The sequence below is a fragment of the Rattus norvegicus genome, chromosome 13 (genome assembly GCF_036323735.1).
Source record: "Rattus norvegicus strain BN/NHsdMcwi chromosome 13, GRCr8, whole genome shotgun sequence".
NCBI lineage: Eukaryota > Metazoa > Chordata > Mammalia > Rodentia > Muridae > Rattus > Rattus norvegicus.
This window is the reverse complement of record NC_086031.1, coordinates 94,214,952-94,241,728: the sequence shown is the minus strand read 5'-3', so window position 1 is coordinate 94,241,728 and position 26,777 is coordinate 94,214,952. Positions and strand designations below refer to the sequence as shown.

The window sequence follows — 26,777 nt, the reverse complement described above, 5'->3', positions numbered from 1 at the left end:
TGTGAAATGAACGGATTTCCTGACTACTCAGAATTTGCTCCAAAGAACCTTAAACAAGTCCACTTGCCCCCTCTTGTCCTTTCTTTCACACTATCACTGGTGGGTGGTGGGCTAGAAGGAAAGTCTAAGCATTTAAGAACCATCAAGTCCAAGTGGATCAAGGACCTCCACATCAAACCAGATACACTCAAACTAATAGAAGAGAAAGTGGGTAAGAGCTTTGAACACATAGGCACAGGGGAAATTTTCCTGAACAGAATACCAATGGCTTATGCTCTAAGATCAAGAATTGACAAATGGGACCTCATAAAATTGCAAAGCTTCTGTAAGGCAAAGGACACTATCAATAGGACAAAATGGCAACCAACAGATCAGGAAGAGAGCTTTACCAATCCTACATCTGATAGAGGGCTAATATCCAATATATACAAAGAACTCAAGAAGTTAGACTCCAGAGAATTAAATAAACATATTTTAAAAAATGGGGTACAGAGCTAGACAAAGAATTCTCAGCTGAGGAACATCAAATGGCTGAGAAACACCTAAAGAAATGTTCAACATCTTTAGTCATAAGGGAAATGCAAATCAAAACAACCCTGAGATTTCACCTTATACCAGTCAGAAGGGCTAAGATCAAAACCTCAGGTGACAACGGATGCTGGCGAGAATGTGGAGAAATAGAAACACTCCTCCATTTGCAAGCTGGTACAACCAATCTGGAAATCAGTCTGGAGGCTCCTCAGAAAATCGTACATAGTAATACCTGAGGATCCAGCTATACCACTCCTGGGCATATACTCAAAAGATGCTCCAACATACAACAAGGACACGTGCTCCACTATGTTCATAGCAGCCTTATTTATAATAGCCAGAAGCTGGAGAGAACCCAGATGCCCTTCAATAGAGGAATGGATACAGAAAATGTGGTACATCTACACAATGGAGTACTACTCAGTTATTAAAAACAATGACTTCATGAAATTTTTAGGCAAATGGATGGAACTAGAAAATATCACCCTGAGTGAGGTAATCCAATCACAAAAGAACACACATGGTATGCACTCACTGATAAGTGGATATTAGCTCAAAAGCTCGTAATACCCAAGATACAATTCACAGACCACATGAAGCTCAAGAAGAAGGAAGACCAAAGTGCTGATACTTCAGTCCTTCTTAGAAGGGGGAACAAAAATACTCACAGGAGGATATGTGGAGACAAAGTGTGAAGCAGAGACTGAAGGAAAGGTCATCCAGAGACTTTCCCCACCTGGGGATCCATCCCATATACATACAGGCACCAAACCCAGACAATATTGCAGATGCCAAGAAGTGCATGCTGACAGGAGCCTGATATAGCTGTCTCCTGAGAGGTTTTGCCAGAGCCTGACAAATACAGAGGCAGATACTCATAGCCAACCATTGAACTAAGAACTGGGTCCCCAACGGAGGAGTTAGAGAAAGGACTGAAGGAGCTGAAGGGGGTTTGCAACTCCATAAGAACAACAATATCAACCAACCAGGACCACCCCCTCCCTGACCCAAGAGCTCCCAGGGACTAAACCACCAAGAGTACACAGGAATGGACCCATGGCTCCAGTCGCATATATAGCAGAAGATGGCCTTGTTGAGCATCAATGGGTGAGGCTCTTGGTCCTGTCAAGGCTCGATGCCCTAGTGTAGGGGAATAACAGGGCAGGGAGGCAGGAAGGGGTGGGTGTGTCGGTGGGAGACCACCCACATAGAAGCAGGGGGAGGGAAGATAAGATATCGGGTTTCTGGAGGGGAAATGGGGAAATGGGATAACATTTGAAATGTAATACATAAACTATCCAAGAAAAAAGAAAAAGAAATAAGTCATGAATTTAGGATAGAATGGGCAAGGCAGGAGTGATGTAGAAGCCATGCTCATATATGGAGTTCTAGAAAACAAACTGAAAAAATACATACCAAAGCAGGTATGGGAATCCAGCCATTGAATAGATTCACAAAGTATAAGACCATTATATTCTTCTTGCTATATTATTTCTTTTTGAAAAAAGTTATGTTTTAGATATAAGTTTTATTTTTAAAAATTAAAATGTTTATGCAAATATAAAAAAGAACCATCATTAAAATACTTTGAAAAAATTAAAGTTACAAAAAACTAATTCTTATAAATTCATGGGCCCTTGTTAACCACATTTATTTGCTGCTTTAAAACCTGATACTCTGCAAGTCATAGGCCAGCCCTGGCAATCACTCTCCTCTTGGCTAATGCTCAGTCAGGGTAAGTATAAAACTCACGTTCTGTCATTTGAGCCAATGGCATAAAAGTACTTGAGAGTGCCAGGGAAGGGGCTTCTTCCCTGAAGAGTGAGAAATAAGACTAATCCCTTCCCCAAAGTCCCTTACTTTTACGTAAGATGCTACTGTAATGATGTCCTCTTTCATGAGCTAGCTGTCTTGGGTCAGGACACACGAGACTTCAGAGACCTTCTAAATCCAACACTAGTGTTGCTGAGCCAGGACCTGACCTGGGACCGCCCTAAGGCCTTCTTGCTCAGTAGGGAAGGTCCAATATCCGAAGCCTCTGACGGTTGGACTCTTTGGATGTACAGCCAAGCACATCCAGCTACAAATACTAAAAACAAACTCAAAATGTAATTCTGTCTCTCCTATGACCGATAAGCTATGGAAGCTCTGGGAACTGTATCGTTAGTCAAAAATTTGTGTTCATGTTTCTAAACAGAGACTATGCATGGTCTGACATTTTTTTAATTTCTTTTTACTTAGAACTCATAATTTTCAAATTCAGTCCTTACTTAACAAACTCAGTATTTTATATTCGTTTCTCTCTTCCATAGTTTTTAAATTCAAAAACATAAGCAAAACCCCAACTCCAACTCTCCTTCTAAAAGACTATGACTCAACCTAAGTAATCCTTAATAAACAAGACCATTTAATAATGAGAGTAACAGTGCCCAGGGTCAGAGGTCATTTCTGTGAGGGAAAAGGTTCATAGAGACTCTGTGAGAAGAGAATCTACTTCTATTACTGAAAACACATAAATCCCAAGTGTTTAGAAGAGCTTAGCCGCTAAGACACACTTAAGGGGTAGGGCTACTGCTGTGTGGTAGGAAGAGGAGGAAGTAGAACAAACAGGAGAAAGAGAGGGAGACAAGGAAAGAGGAGCTGGGTGGGATCCACTTAATAAAACTCTCACAGACCAGTGGAAATATATTTGGCTTTACAGCAATCCTGTTGTATGTACCTCCTCAAACAGCTGATCAAAGTCAACACCATGAGTTGGGAAGGTGAATGCCAGGTGGAGTGAGGAGCAAGGGAGAAGTGTCCAGTGGCCGTGTTGCTATGGAATTCTTTCATTCTATTCTTTATAAGAGCTGGGATCCAGGAGTAGACACTACCAATGTTATCCCAATCAGATTCTGTTTCTCCCAATTGAAAGAAACAGTAGAAGTTACACGCAGGAGCCTCTGGAGTTGCACAGGGAATAGCAACTGACTTACACGCACAGCATGATGTGCAGCTCCAGTACTGACACCAGTAAGGAAAAAATGCCCCAGAAGGGGGTGGAAAACTGAATTCAGAAAATATGTCGAATTACTTCAAAAGATAGTGACAATATGTACAAAAATAAATACAGAAAATGTATTTAAATGATAAAATGTATATCCACATAGATTTGTATTTCCAGTAAATATGAACAGCTTGCATGCACCAGTTAAGATATGTAAAGCTAACTTTTGAGATGAGAGCTACACCCAAGCTGTGTGGGTTAAGCCCAGGGCATTTCTTACTATCCCTAGGTGTAGGCCTGGAAGCTTCTAGCCTCTGTACAATCTAATCTTCTGCAAGCCCAGACCTTAAAGGCTTCAGCTTCCAGCCTCCCTCTGCCAACCTAGGCCGAGTATGCTTCCAGCCTGAGACTTATTGCGAATACCCTCACCCTTTCCAGTTCTTTCTGAACTCCAGCTGGCTGGTTGAACTCCGCTGTTCTAGCACAAACTCCTCTCCAGGCTGACTGGTTCAATCAGCTTACTCTAGGCTTCTCACTGAACTGCTCTACTTGGCCTCAAACTAACTCTGAAAGTCTGTTCTAATCGTCTGGCTCCTTCTTGTTCTCTGGCTTCAAAGGCCTCTGCTGACCTGCACTGAACTCATGAAAAACTCCACTGCACTGCACTGCACTAAACTTATGACCTCCCAACTAACAGACACGCTTTGCTGCACTGCCCCTTAACTCCCCGTGCTGCTCTGAACTACCTCTGCCTTCCTGTGCTGAGAGATGAACAAATCCTATCTCTGATTCATTCTGTCAAATCTGTCTCTGACTCAACTTTGTCTCAACTTTGTCTGACCCTCAATTAGATGTCCCTTTCAAACATGGCTGCCTCCCTCTACAAACTAACCTTACCTTCAGTGTTATGAATTATGAAGGTATGTTCTAAGGGCATGTCTGTGTTTCAGTCAGAACAGTCATGTTGCTGGATTAAGATCCTCTACAAAAATATAAATACTTCATACTGAGGAACAAAAATATAGTTATATGGGGTTGGGGATTTAGCTCAGTGGTAGAGCGCTTGCCTAGGAAGCGCAAGGCCCTGGGTTCGGTCCCCAGCTCCGAAAAAAAAGAACCAAAAAAAAAAAAAAAAAGTTATATGCTGTTTCTAAGAGCCATTTATATTCTCTAATACAGAAAAAAATATAAATGAAAGGGTTTTTTAAAAAGATAAACCAAGTGAATAATAACCAAATAAAGATATATTACCTACATTTTAATAAAGATAAAGGAGGAAGTTTAAGGCCAAAAGGCCTACTGTACATGATGATCACTAAATAAAAAGTATGATGACCAGGAAAAATAATAATTCCACTCTTCATGAACCTAATTAATCTTATCTCAAAATATATGATGAACAAAAATTTACAAAGAAAACTGGCAAATCTTCTATTAAGGTATAATTTTAATATAGGTTATTCAGTAATTGACAGGTAAAGCAATCAAAAATTTGAGAAACTGGAGCAACAAGCTGGATCTAGAAGACATGGTATTTTGAAAACCATAAAGAATGTATAAATATTACATAAATGGTAGTATGATACAAGGCAGAAAATTTTAAACTAATGACATTTGAGCAGTATAAATAAAAAAACACTGATATGCCAAAAGAGAAAACAGAAATAGAAAACACTTAAAATGGAACAAAACTTAACCAAAAAATAAATAAATAAATATAAGAAGCCAACATGTGAGATCAACCGAGATGGTGTCTAGAAAGCCATAGTCAGGGCTGGAGAGATGGATGGCTCGGTGTTGACGGCCCTGCTGATGCTGGAGGCCATGCAGATGTTTGTGGTCTGTGCTGACACTAGAAACCTACAACCCATGCTCCCACTGACTGTGAGAAGCAAGGAAGCTACACTTGTAGTGGGTGGCTGCTGACGCAGTTAAGAGGCTGGAGGGCTAGTTAGAAGGCTTCTGTGGAAATGTCTACATCACCCCAACCCATCCCGCCCCCCACAAAGTGACAGCCTTAAAAGGAAGATATCAAAGAGAAGTATTAAAAATTATGATAGGGGTGTTGGGCTGTAGCTCTCCACAACTGGATTCCAGGGGGATGCAGGTGGAGAAGGACTCATTTTTCCTTAGGGCATTGGTCACTGGGAGTTTAACCATGCTCCAGTGAGCATACAGACAACACAAAATAGTCTTGGCTTTGTTCCCTCCTCCCTCTACTTCCTTCTTCGGCTTTTGCTGGGCAAGTCTCAGAGAACAAACATGAAAAGATTAGGAAGTGTCATCAAGGTGCATGATGTGCAATTCTCAAAATAGTCAACAAGAATATTATGTTGGAAAAATACCATTTGCAAACAAGGGAAAATAATGTTTAAATAATGAACAGGCAATTTCTTAGGAAAACCCAACTTGCCCAATAACCAAGAAGTAATAGAAAACTAGAATAACCTTATAGCAAATAAAGAGACTGAATCTAACTTACAGTTATCCCAAAAAGAAAATTTAAGTAGATGAGACAGGACTAACACTGAATTCTTTCAAACTTCCCAGTATTTTTTTTCCAGACAGGGTCTCACTATGTAGCCCTGGCTGTCCTGGAACTCACATGCGGACTAGGCTTGCCTCGACCACACAAATATCAGTTTGCCACTGCCTTCCGAGTTCTGGGACTAAATATGTGTACCACTAAGCCTGGCTTCACAGTACTTTTGAGAAACAATAGCAACATTACTTAGATAAATGTGTCCTATTTTGTTTATTTGGTTTTCCAAAACCAATGGCAAAAGTAAGACAATTCTGTTGAAACATGTATTTAATTCTTTATTCAAATAATGTATTATTACCATATATAGCCAAGATCTCAAGTGGTACTAGTTTCAATGGAGACAGAGGCTAGGGCTTAGCCACTTACAGAGTAGGAAAACAAAACAGAGCTTCACCACGTGATAGCACCTCCCTTTGCCAATGGAGCTAATATTTTCAAGCAGTCCCTTCAGTTTCACAACTGCGTCCCTTCAGAAGAGGTGTGAAGAGATGTAGTTTGCAGCACTAGCTGGTAGCTCCTGGAGCAGCCCAGGGCCTCCAGGCCTGCCCACCTCGCTGCTGAGACCTGTGGCCGGTTCCTGACCTGCATAGAGCCAGAGAGTTTCCTCCAAGGCAAGATACCACTTATAAACCAGATTTAAGGTGGGTGAAAAATAGGCTTTGTTTTACAAACTGGGAGGTGGCAATAGTCAAAGGGAAGTAGAAAACGAGAAGTCAAGTGACTTCAGAGTGTTCTCAAGCACAGGGGGTTTAAAACAAGCTCTTAAGGAATCGAAAATTATAAAGTGATACACTTAAAACTCTGTGTGCCCACATATACCCTGAGTCTTCACCATCATGGGTAGAAATACTTCACTGTGAAGATACTATACTAGATTATTTCCTGACTACTAGTAGACATTTTTAGATGAGATTGTCAGTTCACAGTTTAATTGAATTTTTAACTGACTCAGATTCGGGTGAATGGCACTACTTTAGAAATGGACTCCATTCAAGAGTTTTGCTGGTAAGGACATCTGCAGTATATGAGGCATATTATTTTGCAGCGAAGAGAGCAATTTTCTTAGCCTGTTCCTCTTTTCCTCATTCTAAGGAAAAGCTTCTGGTAAAGGGGACAAGCACAGCTCAGGTTGGCACCACCTGCTAAGGTTGTGCCTGTGACTTGTTAGCGGTGCACACCGGTTACACAGCCGAGGCATTCAGCCACCCTTGCTGCTTCTCTCCTCATCACCTCTCATTTTCCAGTCCTCCACCTCTGCCGATACCATGGCCTGGATAAGGCTGGAGCACACTGAGTGTATAAGAAAATGGGGGTCATACCAAACTATGGAAGTAAAGTCAGCCTCATGTTCTCTCAAACCTTTTAAATGCTACAATTTTCTAAAAAAAAAAAAAAAAAAAAAAAAGATAATTTTAATCATTAGAATTCTTTTCCCGATGGTTGATCTGTCCTACCCAGAATCAGGTGGAAGTGAGTAGATTCTATACCCAAACTTTCAGCCTTCCTTTTGGTCCACAGCCCAAAGAGAAATCACCAAAGTCCCTCAGACCACAGCCCAAGTACATCATGAGGCCGAATTCCAATGGCCTGTAGGACTCAGGCTATCAGTCAGTCAAAGAACCGTAACCTTGACCCAACTTCTGTGATTCCAAGAAAAGGCCCTTCCCTTGGACTGGACAATCCACAAGAAACCGGACTCTTAGAAGTATCGTGAAGGCTCCTGAGGGCAGCCCAGAGTCTCCAGGCTTGTCCACCTCCCTACTGAGACCGGGCAGGTTCCTGGCCTGCAAGGAGGGCGAGAGCAAGAGTAGGTGAGTCCCAGAAGGTCTGAGCACCTGGCAACGATTAAGATTGCACGTGACCGGGGGGGGGGGGGGGGCCTGGGGATTTAGCTCAGTGGTAGAGCGCTTGCCTAGGAAGCGCAAGGCCCTGGGTTCGGTCCCCAGCTCCGGAAAAAAGAACCAAAAAAAAAAAAAAAAAAAAAAAAAAGATTGCACATGATGGATATACACACACCATATAGGCCTAAAATGTTTGCAGTACTTCTGTTGAGACAACTGAGTGAAGACAAAGCCTGAGGCAAAGCTTCAGGAGTGGGAACAGTGTGAGCAGTGCCCAGACTCCATTCCCTAACTTATCTTCCAGCCCTAAGAACTCTTAAAACAAAAACAAAAACCTGGGCAGTGCAGGCTTCTTTTTAAAAGGGTGTGAGGGGCTGGAGCAGTTGCATTCCCAGCACCCACCTCTGCAACTCCAGTTCTGAAGGATCCAACACCCTCCTCCAGCCTCCACAGAAAATTCACACGGTGCTCATAGATGCAGGCAAGACAAGCACATGTGTAAAATTAAAATAGGGGGAAAGATGGGAGACACCTGGCAACTAGAATACTCAGGAACACGACTTCTGAGTAAGGGCGGGAACTCAAAGCAGGATTCCTTTGTTTTTCTATACAACCCGGGACCACCTGCCTAGGGGTGGCACCACTCACAGCGGAGTAGGACCTTCCCACATCAATCGTTAATCAAGAAATACTCCATAGGGGTTGGGGGTTTAGCTCAGTGGTAAAGCGCTTGCCTAGCAAGTGCAAGGCCCTGGGTTCGGTCCCCAGCTCCGGGAAAAAGAAGAAAAAAAAAAAAAAGAAAAAGAAATACTCCATAGACTTGCCTACAGGCAAATTTGATGAAAGCATTTCCCTCCTCCTAGATGGCTCTAACTGTATCGAATTCATACATACATACATACACATACACGCACACATACATGCACATAACCTTTATTTTGCACAAGAAATATTTACTAAATTTACTTTTACAAGCCTCCCTAACCACACCATCTAATTACACTAACAAGTGATATGATGGAATTTGTGCTGCAGATATGAGATGATCCTAGCATGACATACAGGAAAAAGACAAGTAGTAATGTGCGGTCATGCTGCTGGCCAAAGGCAGGAGAGCAGTTTTATAAGCATGCAGAGGAAGGAGAAGTCAACAACAACAAAACTGGTGAGGCCGTGAAAAGTGGCATTTCAATGACCATATGCAATTTTCAAATTATAATTTAATCAGACGGTTTTTAATACATTCCACTCTCTCTTCCACATAGTAACCCTAGCCCAGAATCTCCAAATTAAAAGTATATTAACATAGCAAGCAACTCTTATAAGTGATCAGGAAAAGACAAAAAGTAATTCCGAACTTTGCTGGAGCACACGTGGTTTCTAATGAGATGCTTCAGGAAGTGGTAAAGCTCGAGGTCAACTCAGTGCAAACTGCCTGAGATCTAACCAGAACCCAGGTTCTCTCTCCAATGAAGATTCCAATTTGTGTACGTGCTGCACATGTGTGTGCATGTATGTACATATGTGTTTATCCAAGTCTGTGTGCATGCACGGAAAGGCCAGAGATCTACATTAGATGTTTTCCTCAGCCCTAGGGGTTTTTTTTCATTTTTTCTTTTATTTTTGAGATTATGTTATAATGACATCATTTCTCCTTTCCCTTTCCTCCCTCCAAACTCTCCCACAGTTTTCTCATACAGAGCTGCTCACTGACACTAAAACTCATCAGTCAGGCTAGTGCAACTCGCCAGCAAACACTAGAGGTCCTCCCATGTTCTAGCTGTTTCCTGTTGCTATGATAGAACAGTGACAAAGAACGGTGTATTTCACCTTACAGCTTACAGTCCTGATCACAGCGCATCATGGAAGGAGGCCGACACAGGAACTGAAGCAGATGCCATGGAGGGATGCTGCTTCCTGCTAACTTTCCAGTCTCACAATGGTTGGTCTTAGATCTCCCAGGACCACCTGGGAGGCAGCACACACAGCCACAGTGGGCTGGGCCTTCTTCCCACACGAATCATTAATCACGAAAATGCTCCACAGACTTGCCTGCGGCACAGTCTGCTGGAGGCAGTTTTTCAATTGAGGTTTCCTCTTCCCAAAAACCCCCGACTGTGGCAAGCTGACAAAAAACAAGACAAACAAACAAAACAAACAAACAACAACAAAAAACCCTAAGGAGCATAACCTGTCCCCACCTCACCCTCTTGCTCCTGAGTACTAGAGTGCGCACACACATGCCTGGCTTTTACATGGCTGCTGGGTATCCAACCTCAAGTCCTCCGATTTGCACAGCAAGCATTTTAATGAATAAACCATCTCACCATCTCCCCATATTCTAAATTTGTTTTTTAAAAAAATCTTAATTTTTCTTCACACAGCTCAGGCCCCTCAACAATCCCGTCACCACCAGCATAGTGATTGCCCCCTCACAAACAGAGATCTAACTGGCTATCTGACCCCACAGCTGGCTTCTCTCTCCTCCCGCACTAACCTGGGAGCACGCTGCTCCGGTGCCATCCTATCCTCTGGGGTGTGATAAAGAAGTCCACATTGCCCCACATTCACAGAACCTGGATATCTGCTGAGTCACTAAACCAAAAGGCTCAAGACATCAAGGTTCTTGATGGGTCAGTAAAAAGTAAAACCTTTCTTACTTTTGAAACCAATTTGCATTGGATTTTCCATTCCTTATAACCCAAAACAGCACTTACATCCTTTGTCTGCACAGTTCTGTTTGAGTTCAGACGCTGATGTTCAATTCCATAAACAGATGAGCACTGCATATGTGTAACTTTAGAAGTAGCTATGTAAATGTTTAAAAACATATATAAAGGATTTAACCTACATAACTTTTCCCAGAATAAACTACTTTCCTAAATTAAACAAAAAATACTTACATTGCCATCTATAAGATTTAAGGCAAGTATTAGGCCCTAACAAACTCCCCTCTCTATATTACCCTGCCAATGTAATTATAGTATAATTTTAGTCAGGTCATTACTCAATGCCACCATTACTATAACCATGTAGATTAGTTACTTTTTCTTTCCTACACAATCTTTTCTTAATAGCCCTTTTTCAAGATGCTTCATTTTCCAAACCACTTTACACTCTGTCCCAGAAGTCCAGCATCTGAGGCCTGCAGACACCAACTTCTACAACTACTCGACTTGTGCTGACTTCTGCCACTTAACCTCGGCAGCTTTCACCTGTGCTAACTCAGAACCCCACGTCCTCAGGCTCTGAGTGGACATCACTCACATTTTCACTTCACAAATAAAACTGCTTCACATCTCCTTTCCTGCTCTTCTCATTTCTGGATATTTATGACTGTTAAAAAATCTTTACTATAGTTTTAATAGGACTACAGAGAAGATGAAATTCTATTTATATGTTTAATTGATCAATACCAACCCCCGAAGTTTGTTCTGTCTACAGTGCAAGTAAGATTAAATACAGACTTACTGAAAGAGAACAGATTGACAAATTAGACTCCTTGCATTTTCCCTATTCCTTACTCTTTTTCTTTACCTCAGTCTACTAAGTACCTATTTATAGACTGCCTAATGCTATTAAAGGGAATCATAAACCATCAATTAAGAAATCATCTTTATTTGCCCATTAAAATTAATTAGGTTTTTTAAAAGAAAAAAACCACTGTTGAAATAAAGCAGGGTAAATAAAAGAGGAGACAAGCTCCTGACATAACTGTGGAGCAGTGGTCCAAGACAGACAGACAGACCGACAGACAGACAGATGCTGGCCTTGAGGACAACAAGCATGATGGCCCAGGAGGGGAAGTTAGAAAACACTGGCCAGAATGTAAAACCCAGGCTAACCAGACGGCCCTTGATCGCCTACAGTTTTCCTTTGAGCTAACAACAGCTGAGTATGGTACCAGGGGCAGCACAACAGGATCTGGGAGCTGACACACACTGTCCTGTACTTTAGCATATCAGCTGTCCCATGACTATGTGGCTAAAGTTCACAGGATATATATTTTATCAGAGACTGTTATTCCTTATACATTTTTGAAAGGATTCCTTTTAGACTTCTGAGTGACTAGGGAAGCTTGGCATAGCAGGACATGAATGTAACTCCAAAAGCTGGGAGAGAAAGAAAAGTATGTGAGCCCAAAACCAGATTAGTGGTTTTAATAAGACTCTATCTCAAAAAAAAAAAGTGTATGAATAAAATTACATGCATATAAAGATATGTATATAGTTAAGCCTTGCTTTTTTTCTCTCTCTCTCTCTCTCTCTCTCTCTTTTTCGGAGCTGGGGACCAAACCCAGGGCCTTGCGGTTGCTAGGCAAGTGCTCTACCTCTGAGCCAAATCCCCAACCCCGTAGTTAAGCCTTGCTTAGTGGCAGACATCTACAATAGTGGTCTGATGTGACTATATCATCTGGTGATATCCTATGCATCTTAAGTTTGTGTAAATACATTCCTTGATGTTTGTACCACAAAATCACTCAATAAAACCTTACTCGCAAGTGTTCCTATTTTAAAGAGAGGCATGTGTTAGGTAAATAGCCATCCCCTCTTCCTGAACAATTCACACCTAAGGTCAGTAGGCACAGGAGAACAAAGTAAAGCAAAAAGAAGTCACATGGGGGCCAACAGCTAAGCCTGACAGCCACAAAAGGGTCCTGGCACTGGTAGTGTCAGAGTCTGGGGAACACCACAGCACCCTTGGCTGAGAAGAAAGCCTGCAATGGAGGAAGCTGGTGTGGTGTTCAGACAGAACCAGGTGAAGAGCATAGCTTTAGAGATGAGAACAGCAGCAAGCTAGCATGGTGAACAGATTGGATGAGGGAAGAAATGGAGGAGTAATGAGAGATGTCCTAAGTAAATAAATGGAGCTGAAGAGATGGTGCAGCACTCAGAAGCACCTACTGTGCTAGCAGAGGGCCTGAGAGCAATTTTCAGCACCCACATCAAGTGTCTCACAACAGCCTTTGACTCCAGCTGGTGGGGGGTCCATGGCCTCTGCTTCCTCAAGAGTACACATACCTGAATTCCCCTGCATACATTCTCTCTCCCTCTCCCTCTCAAAACAATCAAAAAAGGAAAAAAGAAAAGAAAAAAGAAAAAGAAACCTAAAATAAACCCTGTAGCATTAGACTGGAATTAGGAATACTGGTGATTAGGGATACTCATGATCTTTCCATAAAATACAGACAGAAACAGTATCTACCTAAGTACATGCAGATTTGAAATACAGATGTCAATTCATACATGACGGGAGATGGCTAGACACTGCAACAGGTCTGGGTAGACTAATGAAGGGAGGCACTGCCCACAGAAAAAGCAGCAGTGAGCTCTCTGGGAGTGAGACCTTACCCTGTCTCCTACAGAGTAACTCCTACTAAAAGGTGCCCAGAGTCCTTAAAAACTTGCTGATCCCAAGGCAGGGTCAAGAAAAGTACAGGACAAGCCTCATCCATCTTGTTATACCAAAAAGCAAGAAAGTGCTCAAAAAATCATGGGGACATGTCAAAGGGACAATCTGAAGAAACGCCTATTGACTAAATCTAGGTCAGGACAAGCTACCGACAGATTCCATGATGACATTCCTACCACTGAAGATGGCATATGCAATTCATACATGGCCCTTGTCTACTTTCCTAATCATGTTTTCACTGAAACATTTTCAAAAAGAAAAACACAGATAAAGTACCATCTGTCCCTTCCTGAAGCATTTGGGTAACTCCTCTTCTACTTTGCAGGGAGAGCCTAACCTGCTAGATTTAACACACACGAAAGTAAGCTACTGTAAATATAAATGTAATGTAATAAAGCAAAGAGAGACACATACATAAAATACCTTTTCAAGAATTACAAAGGGAAGGAAGTCATTGTTCTGTCATGATTTTACTTCGTGTGTCTGCTGCTGCTGGGTCTCACTCTGTTGCTCTGGCCAGGCTCAAAGTTACTTCTATAGCACAGCAGAGTTTCATTCATGACCCTGCCTCCCTCTTTGGTGTTAGGAGTACAGGCATATACCCAAAGAATAACGACAGTGGCGGTATGAAATCTGTGCCTCATCTGACAGGACAAAAGCAGAACAATGCTGGCGGCATCATTTCTGAGATACAAACAAGATTTTGCCTAAATTGAACTGTGAGGAAAATCCAAATGGGACAGTTACTGCAAATGGCCTGCAATACTCAAAAGAGACCAAGTCATGAAAGTCAAGGAAAACCTAGACCTGGCTTGACCAACACTACAAGACACCATTCCCACGTGACCAGGCTTCCAGACGAACCCTTTCCTAACAAGACCACCACATCAACTGATAAACTCAAAGTTTCCAAAAATAAATTGACAGGATCTCTCCAGTGTTAATTCCTTGACTTTAGCAGCTGACTATAAAAGCACATAGATATACATACAAACACACTGCAAAGGAACAGACATCATAGACAAATTACTCTCGTGGTTCAGTAAGAAGTGTACTATACTTGTAGTTTTGTACAATTATGGTTATCTCAAAACACTTTTAAAGTTAAATATATAAGACAGCAGAAGAGTACTGTATAAGAGTTGTGACTGGACAGGTTTACATACTATTCCAGTACTTGGGAGGCAGAAGAAGCACAAACCAAGGCCAATCTGAGCTACACAGGCACACCATGTCTTTAAGAAAGAAAAGAAAAAGTATGTATCATGCCCAGTAGTTTAAATGAAACTATCCTGAAAAGCTGTCCAGAGTCAATGAAAGATATTAAGCATGATCTTAACATGATTACAAAATCATGTATAAGCCATTCAGTGTGGAACATGCCTTTAATCCCAGCCACTCAGGAGAGGCAGGCAAGTGGAGCTCTGAATTCAAGGCTTTTCTGGTCTACAGACTGAGTTCCAGGACAGCCAAAGCTATACAGAGAGAGAGAGAAAGACAGACAGACATACAGACATAGAGAGAGACAGAGACAGACTGACTGACTGACAGAGATATGTTTTGTTAAATTCCGGGATGTATAAGAACATATTTTCAAGTTAGAGACATGTAATGTGTTAAAGGCTTCTTGCCATTTGAAAGGAAAACAAAGTGAAATAGTAAGACCCAGGAATGTATAAAACCATATTTCCCAATTTAATACAAGTAAATCAGGCCAGATACACAAAAACAGCAGAAAACCAGAAAACTCATGAGGTACTTAACTGATACTACCTCACAGTTATGAAGGCAAAAGAAACATGAGGATAGCATCAATCACAACCTCAAGCAACTAACACAGCCATGGACTTTCTGGAAGAACTGTCAGTGCTTCGTGCATCCGTCACAGAGGCTGACACATGACAAAGGCATGCAGTTTAAAAGTCAGAAATAGAAGTTATGCTAATCTTGCAAACAGTGTGGGTCTAACCATAAACACTAAGAAAGTGTGGGTACACAGTAGAAATGCTTTCTGGTCCTATATTAATATGTCAGATTCACTGAACACCTGAGCTCTTAGTATACTTTTAAATATTTCTTTATTGTAATTTTTTGGTCAAGACAAAACCACAGGGAGTAAGTGATGCAATTCAAAACGGGGCTTTAGTCATGTCAAGCAAGAACTTTTTAAATCTCAGCACAGAACACTTCTAAGTAGTGCTCACTGCTTTTCACCATATATGGGTTACTTAGGGTATTAGCCACCCCTAGTAAGCGCTGACACTTAAGCACAAGATTCTTGCTAGAACTGGACAATTATATCATTTTTATAAAGTACTCATAAAATCTAATTAACTTTGGTCTACTTTACAGTTTCTCTGTACCAATGAACAGAAAATGACCGTGCTTCACTGAAAAAGGAGGAAAAAAATAAAACCAACCACTAGGCTAGGAGAAATACCTCTGCAAACCAGAAGCTGCATGTAAGAACTCTCCAACACACTGGATAGGTGAGAACTTCCTATCCAATGCTGAATTCTCCCCCAATTAAAATTCAGCTACCCTGGTTTCTAGATTATGTAAATGTGCCAAACCCTTACCTGTGTCTATGCTCTGAGTACACTGTGACAATATTTTTTTTAAAGTGCTTTTTACATAACATGCTTAAAGACTCTGGACATAGCCTACAGTTTCCTAATGTGGCCACAATGTCCCAAGTTCAACCTAGTGTTCCTCTCATAGTTCCACAGTTAAAGTGATCTAAGCCAACCTTGCATAAGGTTTCTGTTCAGAGCTTGTGAAACTTTCTATGATAAGGTACAAAGGCATGTGTCCAAAACACTGGTTTCCAGCCTACACATCCAATTAACCCATAATTTGTGGAACATGTAGTGTGTCTCTTGAAATGCAGTTAAGGAAATACTTGTGGAAAGTGTTCATTTTCTTCATACTTACTGAAAGATCACATGATCTGTGGGTGCTGCCTAATTTTAGTCCATAAAAGGTACTATATGAACACCACACCAATAAAAAATTTAACCTTCTAAGTTGAGGTTTAGAATTCTACCACTAATTTTCAGATTGAAGTCACATAAATACAAAACTAAATTTAACTAGTCACTGAGTAATATCGGTTACTGATGGTGGAAAAGAGTGGCTATTAGTTTAATATCTACTCCTCTCCTCAATAGCTTAGCTAAAAAGAACAAATCATTTAATGCAAACCATCCTAAAATAATACCTAAGATTGTTTGCATAGCTGAGAAATACACCTTCAAATAAATATAATTTTGAAGGATCTGATGCCCTCCTCTGGTGGGCGCCAGACATGTTCATGGTGCACAGATGTGCATAACATTCATACACATACAATTAAATAAAAATTTTAAAGTGATAACAATTTAATAAGGTATTATCAAGAAGATACAAATGCTTGTTGATAGCAAAATAAATTTACTTATATCCTTTAATTAGCGTTAGTATACACTTAACTTAAACTTAATCCCCAATTTGGCATTTTAGCTCTTCCTTTTATTTTCAAGCTAAATAATATAGAAATTTAAAAATCAGAATGGAAGCTAGGATATAACTCAGGGGGTAGACTGCTTTTCTGGCATCTACACAAGGTCCTGGGTTCAATTCCCATCACTATAGAAACCAGACATAACAGCACACACCTCTAGTCCTAGCGCTTAGGAAGTAGAGGCAAAAGAATCAAAAGTTTAAGGTCATATTAAGTTCAATGACTCCATGAGATCCAGTATAAAAAACAAACAAAAAAATCAGAATGAGACTGAAGCCAACAAATTAAACCCTAAGTCATGGGGAAAACTTCTAAACTGGCTTTCATCTTTCGGTAAAATACTATAGTACTGTCTACTTCTTTATAGCCAATATAACACAGATTCAAGAAGTTAAGTAACTTGCCTAGATCACCTATCCAATAATGAAAGGATGCAGTCTAAGTCCAAAGTTCTTTACTTGTTTCTGAACCATCAGGTTAACTGTCCTCCAGGATCATTATCTACCATGCTAAAACATAGAACAAAAGTTTACAATAATCGCAAAGTTCTAGCTGTCCACACTGCCAAAATAACACCAGTTGTGCATGAGTTTCTCCTTAATAAAGAGGAGCGATTGTCTGGCTTCTCTTTAATACATATAAACAAACAGATGCTGACACATGAAACCATACACCATTATACATACTAACAAAAGTCCCTACAAACTGAGAGGACAGAAACCAATTAGTTAGCTAAAACACTGTTACCCTAGGAGAAAAAAAACAAAACACAATGAATTATGAAATTGCAAGACTTTAAGGCATTTTCTTTCTTTTTTTTAATTTTTTATTAGATATATTTCTTTACTTACATTTCAAATGTTATTCCCCTTCCCGGTTTCCTGTCCATAAGTCCCCATTCCCTCCCCTCCCCCTCCCCCAAACGGGTATTCCCCCTTTCTATCCCCCCCATATTCCCTTGCACTGGTGCCCCAACAAGGCTATTCTCTGCTACATATGCAGTTGGAGCCCTGGGTTAGTCCATGTCTAGTCTTTCGGTAGTGGTTTAGTCCCTGGAAGCTCTGGTTGGTTGGCATTGGCATTTTCTTTCTAAACATTATAATGAACAATTTTTTTCAGGCACAAAATACTTTTGTAACATGTTAAAATTATAGTAACTGGGGCTATAAAAATAAAGTGAGAGTTTCTGTATTTAAAATCATGTCATTGCCTTCCCACGGGGAGTTAGTTCACTTAAGAAGAAGTATGTCATAGGGACATCTCAGCCATCCAGGAGTTGACAGCCCAGGTCTTCAGTGACTTCAGCCCAAGACTTCTGTGAGCAGTGTGTGTCTTACACATCATTCTACCAACAGCACCATTACTACTCCACCACGATTAAATTTATCTCTCAGGCCTTTCACACACAAATAGAAGTCTACTGGCACTGAGTAAAATAAAACTTACTCAAAGCTAAATTCAAGTTTCTCAAAGTTTCTTTCTAACCTCAACAGAAAGTTACAAAGGAACAACCCTTTCCTAAGAATACCCATTAGAATACTTGCCATTGACCCTACAGACAGCATTCAAACTGATGATTCTGTAATCCGATAAACTTTGTAAATTCAAGGATAACCTGAAATATTTTACTTGAATTATATCTGAGGTGATTTTCCAAACTTACAGGATTTTGTGCACATTTACAACACAAACACAAACACACACACACACATACACGGACACGGACACGGACACGGACATGGACATGGACACAGACACGGACACACACCTCTTCAAGGAACACCCTTTGAAACTAGAGAAGAAAACTAGATGAAGAAGCCCTAATTCAAAAACAGAGTTCAAAGAAGAATTCAAAGACAAACTGGCTCCAGTTCCAATGAAAGTCAAATGCAGCTCTATACCAGCGGCAGATCCAAGACCACCGGATGAAGGCTACCCATTCTCACCTACTGCCTAAAAAGAGAGATGCAAACTGTCCAGCAAAGGGTGAGAGGCTAGGGAGAAGAGCAGTCCTAACGCTTTGAACAGCATCAGTGGGGAGGAAGAGAAAATTGTCTGCTGCTGGGGCAGTCCTCCATGCAGTGACAACAAAGAACACTCATTCTTGTGTCCAAGATAGTTTATACTTAAAAGCACAGATCAGGGGTTGGGGATTTAGCTCAGTGGTAGAGCGCTTGCCTAGGAAGCGCAAGGCCCTGGGTTCGGTCCCCAGCTCCGAAAAATAGAACCAAAAAAAAAAAAAAAAAGCACAGATCATTCAAAAAGAAGTGATTTTAGAAAGCACTTCTTAACTTATGCAGATTCAGCAGAAACAGCTGAGCACTTGATGGTCTTCAATACTAAAACATGAAGTCACTTTCACTGATGGTCTATGAGTGACAAGAATGAGAAGCTAGCAAATTCCCTTGAGTTGGCATGGAATAGAAAGAAATTGCCAAGACACTACTATTATTTATCCCTAAATTTAAAAAGCGAATACATCTCTGACAATCAATGAAAGTTAATCACTGCCACAAAGGAAAATAAGAGGCAATTACCACTTAAAAAAAATACAAAGGACTGAGGTTAATTCTTATATCCAGTATATTCATCTAGATTAGCATTAGCCAATCTTTCTGCTAGACTCAAACACTACCTTGGGAGCACAATGGAGTCCTCTCTCTCACACTGGCCACTCAACCTCTCCCTAGTCCAAGTGCCCCTCTGCCCCTCCCCTCTCTTGCTCTGGTCCCTGTGTACATCCCCCTTTATTACATTATCTATTTGTTGTCCTGGATCTTTGACATATTCTTTCCAAAAACAGAACCATACTTCTAGTATTGTCATTAGCAGCTGACATATAAACCTGCATTCCATTCGCCTCTAATCCATACAACACTCCAAACTCCTCTCATCTCAATCTGTAAGATACAGAAGGGGGAAATGCAACACATACTTGCATGCCAATATTTACTCTTTCTGTGTATGATGAACTTGATTGCTTTCTATTTTAGCCTAGCTTTTAAGTGTTGGTTAGACTTTATATATTGATTCTTTTTTAACTATTACACCCAAGTGAATGAGAAAGAACACGCTTTACACACAGTTTCCTGGCAGTCAGTAAGATTTGAGTAGCACAATAAAACTGTGCCAAGTTCAGTCCTTTTGCCCTAAAGCAGACTGGACTTAGTATATAATAGTAATCACATCCTAAGACTTATGGGACAGTTCATAAAGTTTCCAACATATTATAGTATTTATTCACACTGCTATAGTAAAGTACGCCTTGCTTCCATATGAAATACTTCTAAAATTCTTAAAGTGTGAACCTTGGCATCCTGTTCTCATCCATAGAGCACTATTATTTTAAACAGTTTACTAACTAAGTAATCAGTACTGCAAGTTGTTACAATAACCAATATTATTTGTCAACTCCCTCAGAAAGAAGTGGGCAGGAAGAAGGGAGAGAAAGGGGAAAGGGAGAGAAATGGTACAACAGCAAACTGTCACTAACAGAGTATCTCTAGACATGTCAGCACTGGTTCAGATAAACCACATCCATTCTTAAAACAGAGTATTTCACGACTAGTGTAAAGGAAACAAGTGTCCTACCTATATTTTAAACACATTTACAATGATCACAAATGAGCTTATTTAAAATTAATTTAATCACCTGTATTCATGAATATCTTTTTTTTTTCTTCTTTTTTCTTTTTTTCGGAGCTGGGGACCGAACCCAGGGCCTTGCGCTCGCTAGGCAAGTGCTCTACCGCTGAGCTAAATCCCCAACCCCTATTCATGAATATCTTAACAATGCTGTATTATGAATATGTCCACTCAGGAATAGTTAACCGTGAGGAACAGCAGACATGCAAAACAAACAAAGTATCCTAGAAACGATTCCATTCCTTCTTTCCAATCAAGCCGTCACCACCCCAACTCACACAAGACAACACTGAGAATCAACGTCAAAGCTGTTCTGTGTCAGGCGGCGGCGGTGCACTCCTGTATGCTAGCACTCAGGAGGCAGAGGCAGGCCGGTCTCCAGGTTTGAGGCACCCTGGCCTTTACAGAGCAAGTTTCAGGACAGCCAGGGCTACACAGAGAAACCCTGTCTAATAATAAAATAATAAATAAATAAACATGCTAACTAACTTCTAATAAAAGGAAATGTTTACCTTACAATAGCTGTTGATATGGCCTGGCAAGTGTAATAATCAGACTACTCTATGGTGTGGCATACAAGCTGAGTAAGCTATGACACAAAGTGTTATAATATCAAGATCAGAAAGTCTGCAAAAGTACTACAGATTCAGGGAATCCTACAAGTCCTCCTGTTCTGAGTAGTGTCATCCTACATCCGCTTTTTAAATAAATTAGTAATTCCTTAACATTCAAACTTCTCATTTCAAAGTAGAAGAAAAACGATGTAAGGAACAGTCAGTTTACATCATCACAGCGACTTCACTTCTATAGCTCCACTCTAACAACCATAACCACCACTTACATCAAACCTCTTGAGTACAAACAAAAACAGAAACCAAAATTCTTTCCAACAACTTAAAAATCAAAGAAAGTCTTTCAAATCCTACTGACTATAAGTAGAAATCTTTTCGAATTTAACAATCAAAGGAAGGAAGCTTTCCGCATCTTGCTGGCTGTAACTAGAAAATAATGTATTAATGTCATTAGGCTCAGAAGTGACCTATGGTCTTAAGGTGTTTTATCCCCTTGGGCTAGCCCTCACTGACGTAATCCCTTCTTCCTCTCTCCTACTCTACTTTTCCTCCTCAGCACCAAAACCAAGAAATGCTATGAAAGAAAAGCAGCATGCTTGACTTGGAATAGTCAAGTTTTCCTGACTACATGTTTAAAAGTAACCAGCCATCCCTGGCATACAGATGTGGAGCATCTGATGGTACTTCCAGTGATACAAATACCAAACACAAATATTTAACATGTACTGTGGAATGCTTAACCACACTGTTCTATTTCAATTATTGGGTCTTTTAAAGACTCAAAGACAACACTTTTTGAATGACTAAAATCTAGCCAAAGATGACATATTGAAACAAATCTAAATTGTCAAATTTGACCTTAATTATATTACTACAAATTTCCATCCCAAGGAGTTAATAATTCATTAAAAATTTAAAGTGAAGACAATTCACAATCTGAAAACCTAATCTAGATATTCTTATACATTTTTGCAATGAAAATGACACAGAATATTTCCCAAAATGTAGTGATAGACTAATAAATGAAGAGGGACTGAAAAGATACTATCTTTCTTAATCTAAGCTCCCCAACAGATCAAAGGCAGTAAATAAAACCACTTATGCTGCATCTCTGCAACACTTCCACTCGTAATCCTTTTTTTAAAAAAAAAGATTTATTTAATGTTTGAGAACACTGACACACCAGAAGAGGGCATCAGATCCCATTACAGATGGTTGTGAGCCACCATGTAATTGTTGGGAATTGAACTCAGGACCTCTGGAAGAGCAGTCAGTGCTCTTAACTGCTGAGCCACCTCTCTAGCCCCTCCACTTATAATTCTTATGAAGGGAAGAGCACACCAGAGGCTTAGGAGCCTAAAGTACACAAAATAATTCCTTAAAAGTTCTATTCTCTTTCCCCAGGAAAAACACACCAACTGATTATCCAAAACCAAATATTCACCCCTGAAAACATAAATACAAGAAACATTATGCACACTAAGCATGTTGTATTTATGTATTTAGGCGCGCGCGCGCGTGTGTGTGTGTGTGTGTGTGTAAAACAATTAATGAAAACAGACGCCAAACACAGAAGGGTTTGGAAGGAAGAAAAGGAAGGGGAAATGATGTAACTATTATAATTAAAAAAAAGAAATATATATTTTTTTAATTTTTAAACTTCTCTCTTGGAGTTGAAGAGATGGTTCAGTAAGTAGCTTAGAGGGCAAATGGTTCTTCCAGAGGACCTGAGTTTGATTCCCCACACCCATGTCAGGCACCTTACAACCACCAGCATCCAGCTCCAAGGGGATCAGATGTCTGGGATTCCTCAGGAGTTTGCACTTACAGCACAAACCTACACCAGACCCACACACATATATATCATTTAAAATAATAAAAATAAATCTTTTAAAAGTATCAGTAATGATTTATGAGACTGTAGAGTCTCATCAGACCATATATCAGCCAGCTAAAAAGGTAAGACATGAAATTATTAATAAGCATAAAGGTGAATTTGGACTGGGATCAATTGGTAGAGTACCTGCCTAGCATGAACAAAGCCCTTGGTTCAATTCTCAGCACTATATAGTCTGCACATAGTAGTGCACAGTAATGCCAGCACTGGAAAGGTAGAGAGATGGAAGGATTGGGAGTTCAAGGCCAGCCTCAGTTACATATAACTTCAAGAGCTACATGAGACCCTCTGGGAGCATTGGCGGGGGGGGGGGGGGGGGGTTGAATAAAAAATATAGTGAATGTAGCCAAACACTTGATCTTTGTTTTACTTTTTAGTATAAGTAAATGTGTGTGTGTGTGTGTGTGTGTGTGTGTGTGTGTGTGTAAAGTGTCTTCATATACATAGGGCAGAAATCCAGGAAAAGATACTTAATGGAAGATACACAGGTTATTTTAGTAAGATGGCAAAATACCCCACAGCATAAAACTACTACCCTTCAGGAAGCCATGGAAATGCATTTTCTTTTACATCATACACTATTTTAAATTATATTTGCCACTGCTATCACAAAGAGTTCTCCTACTGTTTTTGCAAGTGAAAAGGATATTAATGACACTCATAATCACAGACTACAGTGTCACTGTGAAGCCATGACTGAAGAAAAGGATATTAATGACACTCATAATCACAGACTACAGTATCACTGTGAAGCCATGACTGAAGGGCTCAAATCCCAACTCTGAAAGTACTGAGACCTTTTAAGTCTTCAAAAAAAGAAACACCACAGAATTCCTAAGTTTATGAAACACTGGTGTAAAATCCCACATGCTCTATAAAAGATTGTAGCCTACACATAAAAAGGCAGGTAGACGCACAGTCACTGCCAATATGAAAATGACCTACTCTCAAGACAGCGGCTGCCTGACAACTGCCTAAGATTTCTTCCATTCCCAGCATGCTGATGGCAGACTGCTCTGTTCAATCTTCCTGCTCATATTTGCACATCTTTTAAAGCTCGTAGCCTCATGTTGCTAGCAATCACTCTTCTAATACTGGAAAACTGGAGAATTAAAACTGCTTCATGTAGACATTCTTAAAGTGACTTGAGAAACAAATTCTGAATGAACTTGAAAACAGAAAAAACAGGCACTAAATCTTTTACTTCAGAAAATAAAGGTTTAGTTGGGAATACAGATCTTCAATATGAAAATCATTTAGCTAGCTAAAAGTATTTCAACAGCACAGAATTCTAGATGGCCCAAATCCTTCCAGAGCTACAGTACCACTCGCTACCGGCCTGGGCAATGATGGTCACTGCTCTGTCAGACTTCCCTCACCCCAGTGAGTGACATCAGAGGCTCCAGGAGTTCAGATAAGCCTTCTACCTTGAAGGTCACATGCAGCAGCGTTTGCCCGCATCACTGATCTAGTCCACTGCTACAGGTCGCCTGAGTAACATCTAGCCAGTGTAGACAAGTTCAATTTAGAATAAAATCGAAGGCAGGGGAGCTGCCTCCAAACATTCTCCAACTACATCTGCTTTACACACACACACTCACACACACACACAGAGGCACGCTATTTCTATTGTTTCTTGGGAACCTGGTAATTTTTGGAATATCCGAGTTTAGTAGTTTGTCTTGCCTGTGCTATACAGAGATGAAATTAAACCCACTGATCACCACCTCCACGTTCCTGTTGTCCTAAAATGAACGCAGGGACTTCCAATCTCCTCTCATCTCCAGTGATTTCCAAAGGCTGTGAAGGAATGTCAAAACCGACAAATACCCTCCCACTGAATGGCTGTGACAACTGTGCTCAATAATCCGATTTTGCCCACCCCAGCATTAGTTTTAAAGCTCCTATTGCTGCCCCGAAACGCAGTGAGTTCACAAACGGCAAGGCCAAACAACAAGGCAACAATTAGGAGGTACAGCTTTACTCCTGGCAAATAGTTATGAAAAACTAGGAGGGAAAAGTCTTGACTAATTGGCGTTTGTTCTTTTGTTAAGGATGCACACATCATTTTCACGATAGTTAACATTGCTCATGGCCAGCAGCCACACATTGAGTATTAAAAATAAAACTTACCCCATTCTAGATATTCAAGAATGTTCTTCTCTCTTCTCAATGGAGAATTATTGCATTCATCATAAAGACAGATGAGTATGTCCAGTAACGTCTCCACACTGAAGCACTGCCCATTGGTCTGAGCTGGCCCATCTAAAATAAACTGTTCCAACTGCCTCAAACGCACTTCTCCAGACATGTTTGCTTCGATTTCTGCTGGTTTTCTTTTAAATGCCCTTACGATGTCTACTGTTACTATCTGAACCTAAAATTTTAAAGATGTGGTTTTTAAAAATAAACCACTTGTTATTTCAACAACTGTCATGCAATGCCGGTGCTGAATTAAACATCCAATACACCAGTCACCTCACTTAACGGAAGCGTCTTCAATTTCACCCATAAACATATATATTTTGAGGGTAAGTTTCCATAAAATATAGATTTAATATTTTTAAGAGAATAATACAATTAAATTGTATATTTAAATAAAATAATAATTAAAAGTACAACGAACTAAAGAATCAACACTTCTTTCAAAAAGAAAAAAAAAACCTCCTTCATTCAAAATTCAATTCGTGCAACATAATCCTGAAACGAATCCAGTTGCATCATTAATGAATAAAGTCCCCTTGGCATCAGCAATTCACTTCCCGGGAAGAAGAAAAATTGAAAAAGGAGGGGGGGAATGTATGGAGGGGGAGGGAAAGCCAAAAATCTGCTGCAAATGCTCCCAACCTCCACTCCGATAGCTCCTGGGCGAGTCCTCCGCGGCAAAGGGAGGGCAGCTCCCGGAGCGGCTCTCCCGGCTCGGCTCGGAGCACGCCGAGCCTCGGCTCCGAGCTCTTTCTTCCTAGGGCTCTGCAGCGAGTCCTGCTTCCAGCGGACTGCGGCGAGGACGCGTCATCTTCTTCCTGGCTTCTCCCAGGGCCTGGCCGGCGGCGCGGCCGGGATGAGGCGGGCTGCGGGCGGCTCTCGCGCCGGGCTCCGGGGGCGGCGGCTACTTGGCCGAGCGAGCCCGCTCCATGCCTGCCGGAGGCCGCTGGCGGGCCGCGCCGTGCCGCCGGGCGCAGCGCCCGGGCTCCCGCTCGCGCCCCGCGGCCGCCGCCGCCGCCCCTCGGCGAGGGGCTGCGCTGACGAATTCAGAGGACGCGGGAGGCAGCCGCGGTTCGGGCAACGACTCGGGTCCCTTCTTCACAGCCCTGGGCTGAGGGCATCTTTCCTGACGGACGCAGGCGGCTGAGGCGCGGGAGGAGGGGGCGCTGCCGCCGCCGAGGAGACCTGAGGCTGCCGCAGCCCGGCTCCCAACCACTCCCTTCCTCCTCTGCCCGCCTCCCCCTCCCGCCCGCCTGCCGCCCGCCCGCCCGCCCGCGCCGCTCGCGCCCGTGCCGCCCGCGCCCGCGCCCTGGGCTCCGCGAGGCCGCTCCCGGCGCCGGGGCGCGCAGGCGGAGGCTCGCGGACTGTCCGGATCCAAAATGGCGGCGCGCCCCGCCCCCCCGACCCCGCTGGAAGCAGTGCGCTGCGGCCCAGAGGAGCCCGGGCCCAGGAGAGGGAAGGGGATCGCCTCGGCCCGTGGGGTTGCGGCGGCGGCTGCGGCAGCCAGATGGGGAGCGGGGTCCCGGACGACTCGGGTGTGGAACGCGATGGCCCAGTGAGACACGGGCTGGGAACTGCGCCACTGTGCCGCGCAGCCGCCCGGGGTCCCCGCGGTGTCCACCCCACAACCGGCCTTTTCCT

The 26,777-nt window shown here is 41.7% G+C and overlaps 1 protein-coding gene across 21 annotated transcripts in view; it reads right to left on the bottom strand.

Moving 5' to 3' along the window:
- The window catches only part of Cdc42bpa (CDC42 binding protein kinase alpha), a 220,323-nt gene extending 193,953 nt beyond the window's left edge, over nucleotides 1-26,370 (bottom strand). For 15 of the 21 annotated variants that reach the window (XM_063271956.1, XM_039090242.2, XM_039090257.2 and 12 more), the window contains exon 1: nucleotides 25,065-25,588. In XM_063271956.1, the coding sequence (XP_063128026.1) occupies nucleotides 25,065-25,242 (178 nt within the window). In that variant the 5' untranslated portion in view covers nucleotides 25,243-25,588. Of the gene's footprint in view, nucleotides 1-25,064 lie in introns of all 21 variants that reach the window. The other 6 variants (XM_039090251.2, XM_039090262.2, XM_063271959.1 and 3 more) reach the window with 4 other exon arrangements.
- Nucleotides 26,371-26,777: the final 407 nt, after the last annotated feature.